The 12,358-nt window shown below is 32.9% G+C and overlaps 1 protein-coding gene across 1 annotated transcript; it reads left to right on the plus strand.

Moving 5' to 3' along the window:
• The first annotated feature begins 8,075 nt into the window (after positions 1–8,075).
• On the plus strand, positions 8,076–11,301 carry LOC144565755 (putative disease resistance protein At1g50180). Its single transcript, XM_078315584.1, has 2 exons — positions 8,076–9,690; positions 10,050–11,301. The coding sequence occupies exons 1-2, from the start codon at positions 8,288–8,290 to the stop codon at positions 11,290–11,292; spliced, it is 2,646 nt and encodes an 881-aa protein (XP_078171710.1). The 5' UTR covers positions 8,076–8,287; the 3' UTR covers positions 11,293–11,301.
• The last annotated feature ends 1,057 nt before the right edge of the window (positions 11,302–12,358 follow it).

The following is a 12,358-nucleotide window of genomic DNA, read 5'->3' on the forward strand; positions in this document are numbered from 1 at the left end:
GAAGCGTCTAATTGTCCACAACTTTTTGTCCACCATTTGTCCACAGCTTTGACTTGCGCGAATACTGTAAAATTACTTCTATATGATATATAATTATACAATATATCACATAAAATATATCAGTTAATCACAAAACATCCAGCAACTATTTGAAGTGGTCCCATGATAGTTAGAAAAAGATTGCAACTTGCACAACAGGACAAAATAAATGTACTTTCAAACTGTACTTTCGGAAATTACAGTTATAGGAAGTTAGAGTTAGTTATTAGCGGTTATTGGCAGTTAGAGTTAATTATTAGCGTCCGCACTGGGTTGAATCTTGTATACTGTAAAATTGAATCTTGTATACAGTAAAATTTTCAATTGAATATTGTATACTGTAAAATTGAATCTTCTACACAGTAAAATTTACAATTGAATCTTGTATACTGTAAAATTGAATCAGCAGAACTGTAAAATTGAATCTTGTATATAGTAGAATTTTCAATTGAATCTTGTATACTGTAAAAATTAAATCTTGTATACAGTAGAGCTTTCAATTGAATCTTGCATATTGTAAAATATATACTGTAAAATTGAATCTTGTATACTGTAAAATTTTCAAATAATATTGTAATTTTTCAATTGAATCGTGTATACTGTAAAAAGACAGTTAGACGAGAGTGAATAAAGTTGTGGACAAATGGTGGACAAAATCCAGTGGACAAAAACATTTTCTCAAAAAATAAAATCCTGTGAGAAAAAAGTTATGTTATGTCTGAAAATTATTTATTCCGTCTGATGGAAGAAAATGAAAGAACAAAACAGTGCGGAAAGGCGGGGTAAACATTTTGACAGAGCATTTTTTATTTATCCAGTCGCACAAGTCAAATACTCAGTGTTGACTTCAGTATGCTGCATTAATTAAATCTGCTCCGTCAAAATCTTCACCCATGGGGACCGTCAGCAAGGAAAGAATTAATTAATTGCTACTTGACTTGTGATTATTGATATTAATTGGTATGACTTCTTAAATAAATAAATAAAAAATGAACTGACATGGTGGGGCACTGTTTCTTCCCATCTCCTTAGTTCAAAAAAAGGAGAGATAACTTCTTCATTTTCATTATGACTTTGTGGAAAAAAAACAAAATATGAAATTATGTTTCACCTAGAAATTAAAATATATTTTTCTTAATCAGGCTCTGTCAATAAAGACACTGAACTGTACATTTATGTCAAATTCCTGTAGACTTGCTTGTGTGAAAACACGATCTTAATTGGGTCAAGTCTCTAAATCAATAGATCCCTCAATTCAATTTGACCCATTCAACTGACAGTAACACTTGATTGTACAAACTTAATAATCGTCAACAATAAAAGGAAGAAATTAGAATACCAAACGCACTATCTGACAAATATCTTGGTTCATTTCACTATCAGATTTCAAAGCATCTTGCTAGGGGTGAAAACGGAGCGGATACGGAGGAGTGGATAATGCTGATACCATATCAACATCCGTTTTTTAATGAACGGATACGAATACAGATACGGATAGTAAACAAATATCAAAATTCAAAATTAAATCCGCCTTAAACGGATACGAATACGGAACAGATAGTCCACGGATACGAATTCAAATACGGATATCAAATGAATAATAATCAGATAATTAAGATATATAAACTTTTAGATACAAATACAAATTAACAAAAATTTAAAGATTTAAAAATCATTAAAATATATGTTGTAGTTTAGTAAAAAAAAATGTCTTATGCGAATAAAATTTATTGAACTTTTAGAAAGCTATATGAAATATTGAGTGAGTCTATGGTACTATGAATATCACGATTTGGCACCGTGTTATGACTTTATATTCGAGTTTTCAAATCTTAATGGTCGATCCGAACCGTTCATCTTGTTCTCCATATTAATATGTGTTTGGAGACCAAATTTTATATTTTTTGAAATTTTTTTACTATTTTTTTAGATATTTAGAAAATCTGTAAGAATGAAAGATTAGAGAAGATAGAAGACAGAGAGGAAATGTAATTTCATTCTATTCATTCTGTTTTTTAACGATACAAGATACTGGGCTTTATATAGAGGCCCAAGTCTAATACACTTCTGTTGTGAATAAACTAACTAACTGACAGCTGCAATCCTATTGTCTAACAAAATCACTTGATCTGAAAATTATGGACCATCCAGAAACAGTGATTTTCAATAAATCTAAAAAAATAGTAAAAAAAATTTCAAAAAATGTAAAATTTGGTCTCCAAACACATATTAATATGGAGAACAAGATGAACGGTTTAGATCAACCGTTAAGATTTGAAAACTCGAATATAAAGTCATAACACGGTGCCAAATCATAATATTCATAGTACCATAGACTCACTCTGAAATATTTGTAAAAAATAGAAGTATTAAGATTTGAGATATGAAAATAGAAACAGCTCAAGCCTGCTTCGGCCCAATTCATATAATATTTAAATATTATAAAGCGAAAAGAAAGTTTGGCTGTGGAATTAGGTGGCCACGTGAGCATTTGTCTCTCCGGATATATAAATTTATTTAGTCCCACAAGAGTTATCAAATCGGAACAAAGAGTATATAACATACACTTCGAACTCTCCAAGTGAAAGCTTCAGAGAGGAGGAGAATTAGAATACCGCTTCCGGATTTAAGCAGATATCAGCTTTGTTTTTGCGGATCCAAATTATCCGGATCATATCCGAGAAGTATCTGCTCCGATTTAATACGGATTCAGATTATTTCTGATTCGGAGCGGATATCCGTCGCCGTTTACACCCCTACATCTTGCCCTTTCGAAACTTCTTTTTTTATTGCGCCACTTTGAACTCTTCAAACTTAACCAATAATGAAATACACAATCAGATTTCAACGCATCTTGCCCTTTTGAAACTTCATCTTTTTTTATTGCGCCACTTTGAACTCTTCAAACTTAACCAATAATGAAATATCTCCTTTTTTTTGAAAACTTTCGCAGAAGCTACGAAGTCATGAGGGGAATTGAACTCTCGATCTTTTGGTACAACAATCCTAGGACTTTTTCCTAGCCAATTGTGCGAAATACACAAAAGTATCGTATTCGTCAAGACTGGTATGGATAACATCTTTTTTTCGTTAACTTATTGGGTATGAGTATGGATAAAGATTTTTTTCGTTAGATAAACGGATATGAGTACGGGTAAATGTTATTTCGTATTCGTTGAATAACGGGTAATTATATAATAAATTATATCATAAGAAGAATATTATGCTAAACATTTTACTTTTTTATTTGAATGTTAATTTATTATTTAGTTAAGGAATTGAATTTGTTAGTAAAGATGTTTGTGATTTTATTTATTTTTAATTAATAAAAAACTATTATTTAGAATTAATTGCATATTTCTGTTTTAATTTTATATTAGTAATTGTGATTGCATATGTATGATATGATAAGTTTTGATGGTTTTTTTTTTTTTGTAAAAATAATAAAACTATTATATTTGTATTATTCGTTATTCGTCCACTACCGTTTCGTTACCTGCTAATCTTAACGGGTATGGGTAGGGTAAGAAAAATTCTTAACGGCTATGGGTAGGATATGAGTAAGGTCAATTCTTAGTGGGTATGGGTATGAAAATAGTTTCACCCTACCCGTATCGTACCTATTGACACCCCTATGATTCACACACAACCTCAACACATTTTCTCTTGTCATGTATACTCAGGGCCGGATCTACTGTAGCACGGCGGGGGAGGGGGGGGGGGGAGGACTGGATTTCGAGTTTTAGTAGTGATCTATTGGTACCGATCAAATTTACCCCTCCTTGAAAATTTTTTTGCCCCCCTCTGGATGTTTGATTTGTAATTCGGGTTAACTTTAGTGTTAAAATCAAAATAAATTTCTTGAATTATGATTGGTAATATTAATTATAAGTTATAGGATCAGAAATTATAAGTCAGTGTATTAGAAAATATAAGTTAAAACATTATTTTTTTTATCGAGTACCTAATTAGTTAATGGGTTTAAATCCGATTCGATATTTTTTTGCACCCCCCGATAAAAATCTTGGGTCCGCCCTTGTGTATACTTGCCCATCATATATATATGATTGATCAACTGGTGCAATAATTATGTTTTACATAAAATAAATTAATTAACAAAATCATTTAAAGCACGAGCAAACTTATTAATAAGTGAAAAATATTTCTCAAAAGAAGTTATTTCAGACATACATTCATTATCAAATAGTAATTTATTTGACACGTTCAATCAGGGGCGAAACTAGAAAACAATAATAGTAGTGGCTGAAATTTAAAATAATACAATATGTGGTAGGTGGGACTTGAACTCTAGTCCTCACACTTACAAAATATAGCTCTAATCATTAGATTGTAAGTAAACATTCAATATTTTATAAGAGGAGATAGAATATATAAAAAAATTTAAAAATAAAATTCAATTAAATTTCGATATACATATTAAAATTTTGAAATCATAGAGGTGGCTAAGCTACCCCTAGCTATGCGTTAGATCTTCCCATGTGTCCAATCAAATATATTCGTAGGAAATATTGCTAACATATATAGTTATTCTCATTTGTTTCTGTTGTTGCTAGCTTAAAGCATCGATATCCTAGCAACTCAAATGAGTTTCTAAATAACAGTTAACCTCTTTTTAAAAATTAAGGTCTCTAAAGTTTCTAACTCTTATATCTCTTAAATTAATTTTAGAGTTTCTATTAAGCCACGTCAGCAACAAATTGTTGGGTTTCGGAGGTGCCAAAACCGGATTAGCTTAAGCTGCGAAAAGATCGTAAAATAAAAATTTTACTTCTAACTTAAGCCAAGTATTAAACGGGGTATGTTAGGAAACATTTCAAGGCGGTCCACCTTCCGTATTCCTTTGGCATCAAAATCCAATTTAATCATTTTACAGATCTACTCCATAATTGATTTTTAAAACTTTAATCTACTTATCAATTAAATAGATTAATATAACATATTTATACATTGATTCTAAATTCTAATTGGAATGCAGCCGAGCGAGAAGAACGATCAGAATGGTTCGTCTCGGAATATCAGACGTCTGATACCTCTATCGGTTATCCACCAGGACTAACCGGGGAGCAGTTTATTTCTTTTGCCAGAAATACCATAAACCGTGGAATTCTGCAAAAATACTATTCACAGGAAAAGACAAAAACCCGTAAAAATGAATTTTCGGTTACTCAGTTTCAACAATAAGCAAAACTGAAATATTGCAAAATTCAGGAAAACACTATTCACCAATCCCATAAATCTACTAATCAACAACCCACAAGATTATACATCAACTACGTATAACTTTCTTTTCTCAACCGAAAATACTATTTGGGAGAGAAAACAAGAAAGCGAGAAAATAGATTACCGAACTGATCAGACAGATTCGATATCTCAAAAATTAGTAAGTTTCTCTCTCCATGTACCCCTATTTATAGGCTTTTGAGGAGGCTCGCAAAAGACCGAAATACCCCTCAACATATGCCTATTTACAAGGTATGCCATTGAATGGATAAGGATGATGACATGTCATATGGATAAGATCGATGACGTGTCATGTGGATAAGATCGATGACATGTGAAAATACCAAAAATACCCTCGGTCCAAATTCAGATAATATTCATATAATTATTCTGAACAATTATATTTCTTGCTGTTGTTGTTTCGGTAACTTTTATACAACGTAACGTGTACGTTTATAAATTAACCTTTGTTTTTGCTTGTCATCTTATATGACATTTATAATTTAATTATAACACGTATAATTAATTATAACCATCTAATTATTAATCATAATCAATTTATAATTAATCAACAAGATTATCCGATTAGCTCTTATATGGTGTGACCCAATAGGATTTGTGCTATGTTGATAAATAGAATTAAAAATGTTTTAACTTCTATAATCATATGAGGCATCTAACATCTGCACTATGACCATCCAATTACAGAGATGATGCTGTACTGTACAATACCACGATCCAGTAAACTATTTACTTGTGTCAGTTCTTCAGTCTTATAGCTATCAGATCAGTTTCAAGGTAGGTGTGTGTCATCCTTGCAAACTTAATCTTTTCTTAATCTTGAGCAGATTATCAAATATAATTACTCTTGTAATTATACCGCTAGCAGATAATCTTACTCTATCAAGGGGCCCAGTGATGCTATAGCTCGTATAGAGATACGAGGGACAATAATACTTTTGGTAAATCATCACTTCCTCAGCTAAGTCATGTATACCGAAGAGCTACCGTTATAACTGCGTTTTACCAACAGCGTTAGGTAACAATCATACATACACATTTCTTAGTAGGAATGATGAATACTTCATGCTGTAGAACTTAACACTGAATGAAAACATTAATGACACGAACACAATTCCATTTAATGTTTCATTCGGGGTCTATCAAATACCATGTTCCTGAAACATGTATCTATGTGATTAAAATGACATCTTTTGTCAATGGTCTGTAAAACTTGACCATCTTTTAATCCACATACTAATCTTATAGCGGTCAATTAGTGTTCCTGCTAATTACCTCGATCAGCGACTTTTTAAGAGTATGTATCATCTATATTATAAAGTTTCACAATTTCAGTCATGAACTCGAAATGATTCATAAATGCAATAATACTCAATGCAACAAAATGATGAATCATTCAATTCATGAGCAAAGCTTTATATGATAAATTATCGTAATTTTAACTTTTAGATTATTACAAACTAATACAAATTAAAAAGGAGAAATAATCAGAGCCAATTATTTAGCTAGAATAAAGTTTATCAACAGTTTCTTAATAAGAAGAAACTTTACTGCATAGTTTTTAAATAAAAAAACCCTTCCATATTTCTGAAACTGAATTAGAAACTACCACATTAAATTAGAAACTCTAATAATACCATAGATGTAAATGCTCTTACAGTCTTACTGCTACTAATGTTACCGTTGCCACTGCAGCTGCCATTCCTATTCTTAATATAGTTACCGTTGCCACTGCAGCTGCCATTCCTATTCTTAATACAGTTGGTGGTAATATACCTCTTTTATAATTATTCTTTCAAGCAACAATTTTTTAATATTTCATATTTGGTAACTTTCACGACTAAGAGTCAGAGAACTAGCTTGCTATAAGGTTTATTAATTTTTAATTATCTTCTGTGGAAGATATATAAGTGTAATGAGGAGGGTTCAAATGCCTCTATTTTTTGTGTCTCTGTTATGCCTTTATTTTTAAAAACTTTAATAATCTAAAATTTAAAACTTAAAAGTCAAAATAAAATCATTGGATATGATCTACATCATTTTATCTATGCACATATAAAAAATTATGACATTTCAATTTTATTTTAATTGTCATCAATAGCTTGTAAAAAACGCACTAATGTGGATAATTTATAGACGCTGATTTTTGAACTTATTGATTTACATAAAAATAAAATTGAAATGTGATAATTTTTTATGAGCACATTGAGAAAATAACATAGATCATATCTAACGGTTTTCTTTTGAGTTTTAAGTTTTTAAATTTTGAGTTATTAAAATTTTAAAAAATGAAAGCATGATTTTTTTTTTTTTTGATTCAAGCCCGTAGGCAACCTCGTTACTTAAAAAAAGTCAAAAAAATGAAGAAATTTGAACCTTCTTAAGTGTAATATATATTCTTTATTTCTGATTGTTGACCGTCAAAACTTTTTTATTATCAACTTGATATTAGTCGTACGATTTCTGATTGCTTTGCGTGAGAAGATAAATGACAGATCAATTTTTTTTATTGGTTATATAAATGTTCCTGGAAAATATTGATTGAGATGGATGGTTGTGCATCCGTCAACCGTCAAAATTGTTAAAAAAATATTAGTTTGATGTTACTATCTCTAATCTTTAATAATGGAGATGGCAGGTCATGTTGGTGAATGGTCATTACACAATTTCCTTGCAGGATTCTTCTCATTTCCTTGCATGAATCTCCTCATTTCCTTGCAGGATTCTAGCTCCTCATTTCGCATCTTCTTTTCTATTCACAACAATTGCCAGAATCCATTTGTCAAAAAAAAAAATAATAATAATAATAACAGAGAGAGGAAATGTCAGAACTCAGAACCCTACAAAAGCACTAGTGCTCCTTCAATTATATATACCTTGGTTATAATTTCCAACTTTATTGGCAGAAGCAGAAAGAATAGTTTGCCTATTTCTTCCATCACACCCCACACTTCTTTTACACACAAAACCAATATATATATATATCATGGTTCAGGCTGTTGTTTCTGGGGTGGTCGATAAGCTCAGCGACCTCTTGATCACAGAAGCTGTATTCTTATATGGCTTAAATGACCAAATCGAACTGATTAAGTTGCGTCTTCACCAGATGCAGTGCTTCTTAAAAGATGCTGATTCAAAGCAGCAGAAGGATGAAAGAGTAAAGGGTTGGGTGAAGGATATAAGAAATGTAGCTTACGAGACGGAGGATGCAATCGACACTTTCCTTGTTGAGACTGCCCCAAGCCAGTGGAAGGGTGTTGGTGTATTTATGAAGTATGCCCAAAAGCCTGCTGAATTGTTTGCACAACACAAACTCGGTGAAAAGATATCTAAAATACAAGCTAAACTCAAAATTATCTTAGAGGGAAGAATCATTTTTGGGATTGACAATTTGGGGGAAGAGAGAAGAGAAGTGGTATCAGTTGTTAGAGGGGCAGTGAATCCAGACGATGATGATTATGAAATCATTGGATTCAAAAATGAGAAAAGAAAGTTGATTGACCAGTTGGTTGCCAGTGGGAACGAACAAAGACGACGGGTTGTTTCCATTGTTGGCCAGGGTGGTCTTGGCAAGACGACACTTGCCCAAAAAGTCTACAATGACAATGAGATCAAGAGGCACTTTGATGTTAGCATTTGGTTAACTATTTCCCGTGATTTCAAACTAGTTGATATTTTGAAAAAGGGACTCCGGAAACTCGGGATTGTCATAAGCAAAGAGAAGGAAAATGATGAGGAATTTTTATTGAAAGAGATGAAAAGGGTCTTGAGTGAGGGACGATATCTTATTGTCTTGGATGATGTTTGGGCAAAAAATCTCTTTGCTCTTTTTGGACGAGCACTGCCAGATGTTGGTAATGGAAGCCGAGTGCTCATGACAAGCCGCTTTCTTGCTGTTGCAAAACAAGCCGATCCGGGTAGCATGCCACATGAACTCCGCTTCCTTAATGAAGAGGAGAGCCTAAAACTTCTCCTTGTAAAGGCATTCCCCGACCAATACCCCCCTTCAATTTGCTTGGCAAACAATGATCTAGTCGAAGTGGCGAAACAGTTAGCAAAAAGGTGTGATGGTTTACCACTAGCATTGGTGGTAATTGGAGGTCTACTATCGATGAAGGTCCCGAACTATAACGATTGGAACCGTGTACTACAAACTATGGATTGGCAATCGGATGGCAGTGAATGCATGCAAGTTCTGGCCACAAGTTATCAGGATTTACCTTATTATCTCAAGCAGTGTTTTCTGTACATGGCATGTTTCCCTGAGGATTATGTGATTCACGCTGGACCTCTTATGAGAATGTGGATTGCTGAAGGATTTATCAAGCCTGAGGGTAGATGGACTATGGAGGATACGGCAGAGCGCTACTTAGAAGAACTCACTCAAAGGTAAAACTCGGTTCTTTTCTTTTACTTCATCTACTTTTAACACTAGACACATTACAAATATGGGAAAGAGGGAGGTCCATGGCCAATATCAGACTATATTCGATCCAATATTTGGTTGGATCAGCCGTTTGATTCGCACCAAAATTTGCATGCTTAGTTTTGATTTGCAGGGCGCGCGGATTATAAAATACATTGTTTGCATGAATCTTAAAGCGAATTGATCTGCTACGACCGGGTATCAGATGCCACCCGGTTCCTACAAATATTGTTGTAGTGAATTTTATACTCATCTTCTAGATATTTGTCATCGAGAAATAACTTATATTGATTATCTATGTCTGTTAATCTTTATTTCGTAGATGCATGGTTCAAATATCCGAGAGATCTTTAAAATATGGCACTATTGAGCGTTGCCGTATTCATGATCTTCTGCGTGAACTAGCCATCAAGGAATCCAAAGAGGAAAATTTTCTACAATTGAATAACCATCGAATGAAAGGACAGCATCCTAACACACGCCGAGCATCTCACTTCCAAACCGATGTTGTCAAATTTTGCGAGAACACCAACCTCCGTTCCTTGCTAATTTTTGATGTTCACATAGCAAGCCTAATCAAGTTTAGATTGCTGTGTGTACTAGAATTGAAAGGCGTTTTGTGCATCAAAAATCTCGCTAATGAGGTAACAAATATGGTTCATCTCAGTTATCTTGGTTTGAGGAGAACTTGGATATCTTCTCTATCAGAAAAAATAGGCAGTCTTAAAAAACTTCAAACCCTTGATATCAGAGAAACATATGTAACCACTGTACCTTTTTCTCTATGGGAAATAACAACACTGAGGCATGTACATGCTTCCTGGAATAGACCAATAAATGGACCCCACAATGGATCTAAACTAGAGCATTTATTGACCCTGAAGTATGTGAAAGTGATGGCATGGAAAAAAGATTTTCCACACATGAAAAATATCAGAAAGTTGGGAATAAGAAATAGAGATAATCATGATTCAAAAGCAACTGCCCAACTGCTAAAAAATTTGGAACATCTCTGCAGTTTAAGTGTAGAATGGCAAATTCTTCCAGAAGAGATTGTCGACATGAGGTCCTTCCCTAGCTATAAAAATATACGAAATTTAGGGCTCCTAGGAGAATGGCCCCAAAGCATGATGTTCAATGCGGCAATGATACCCAAGCATGTCACACAGCTCGTTCTTTATCGTACAAGGTTGGAGCAAGATCCAATGCCAGAACTAAAGAAGCTACCGAGTATTAAATTCCTTGATCTGGGTCGACATGCGATAACCTGTAAGAAGATGGTGTGCTCGTCAGGAGGATTCCTACAACTTCAGAGATTATACGTTACCGAAAACGACTCATTGGAGGAGTTGAATGTGGAGCAAGGTTCCTTTCCATTTCTCAAGTATCTGTGGATAGTAGCATGCTGGAAGCTAAGGATGCTGCCTGAGTTGCATTATGTAACCAGTCTTCAAAAATTGGAGATTAGTGTAATGCTACATGAATTTAAATTAAGGATGGTTCATCCTGATGGAGAGGATTGGCACAAAATCAAGCATATCCCTGAAGTTGCATATATTTTTTAAATGTTTGTAACTACCGCACTTTATATGTAGATAGATTTTAATTTTAATGATTTTTTTTTTTCATTTGCTGAATAGTTTGATGCTGTTGGAGATGCATAACTGCCCCAATACAGTTGGACATGTCTTAATTGGGGCCTCTTAGCATAACTAAGGGTAGATTTGCAGATTATAACCCTCCCTTTCTTTTTCTCCATCCGATTCTTTCCTTCATTGGCTACAAAAGTCACAACACTTTGCCTAATATATATTTATTTCCTAATATTTGTTTGGTAAAAGGTTCAAATTCCTACTTCAGTACTTAATTAGCATCTTTTTATACTATGCTATGTCAGTCTATTAATCAAAGTACATTTTCTTTACATTTCTAGACCAATCCACATTTCTCAAATTATTATATGTAAAGTCTTAAGTTACTTGAAAATAATATTCATTTATTTCGCTAACTTCAACAAAGCCCAATAATTTATGCTAACTTCAGCAAAGCCAACTACCTCAATAATAATAAAACCTTGTAGGGAAATGGAAAAGAAATGTATTATTAATTTCCTAATGAGAAGTTAATATAATTGGTATGGACGAAAATAATTGTAGCCAGTATAATATTCCTTTCATTTGTCATCTGTGCAAATTTGGAGCACCTCAGGACAAGAACAAAACGGGAAATTTTACATAATGTTCCTCTTTTTTAAAACTTAGGACAAAATATCATTCTTCTAAAATTCTTAACAAAATATCCTTGTAAGCTCCACTTTTCTCCTCTGTTCCCCTTCCACTCATTCTAATTTACTCCTCTTCATTTTTTGTGAAAATCAAAATGATAAAATTATAGATATATTTTCTATACTTTAGATTGATAGATATAATATTTTGGCGTAACTTATATTATGACAAACATTTTTTCAATCAATTACTTATAAAACTAGATTGTTAATTCTTTGAATTGTTTGTTGCATAAATAATTGATTTTTACACCAGATATACAAACATCTAAAACCATATTATGACATATAGATATTTTATTTTTATTTTGATAAATACTTTGTTAATTGTTGTGATGTTAAATAAA

This window comes from Carex rostrata, chromosome 1 (assembly GCF_964058835.1).
Source record: "Carex rostrata chromosome 1, lpCarRost1.2, whole genome shotgun sequence".
In the NCBI taxonomy this organism is placed as follows: Eukaryota; Viridiplantae; Streptophyta; class Magnoliopsida; order Poales; family Cyperaceae; genus Carex; species Carex rostrata.

What these genes read in the sequence shown, in the direction of transcription:
- LOC144565755 (XM_078315584.1), top strand. Translation starts at nt 8,288, where the DNA reads ATGGTTCAGGCTGTTGTTTCTGGGGTGGTCGATAAGCTCAGCGACCTC. An exon ending in TTAGAAGAACTCACTCAAAG is followed by an intron (nt 9,691 to 10,049) that starts GTAAAACTCGGT and finishes TTTATTTCGTAG; the next exon opens with ATGCATGGTTCAAATATCCG.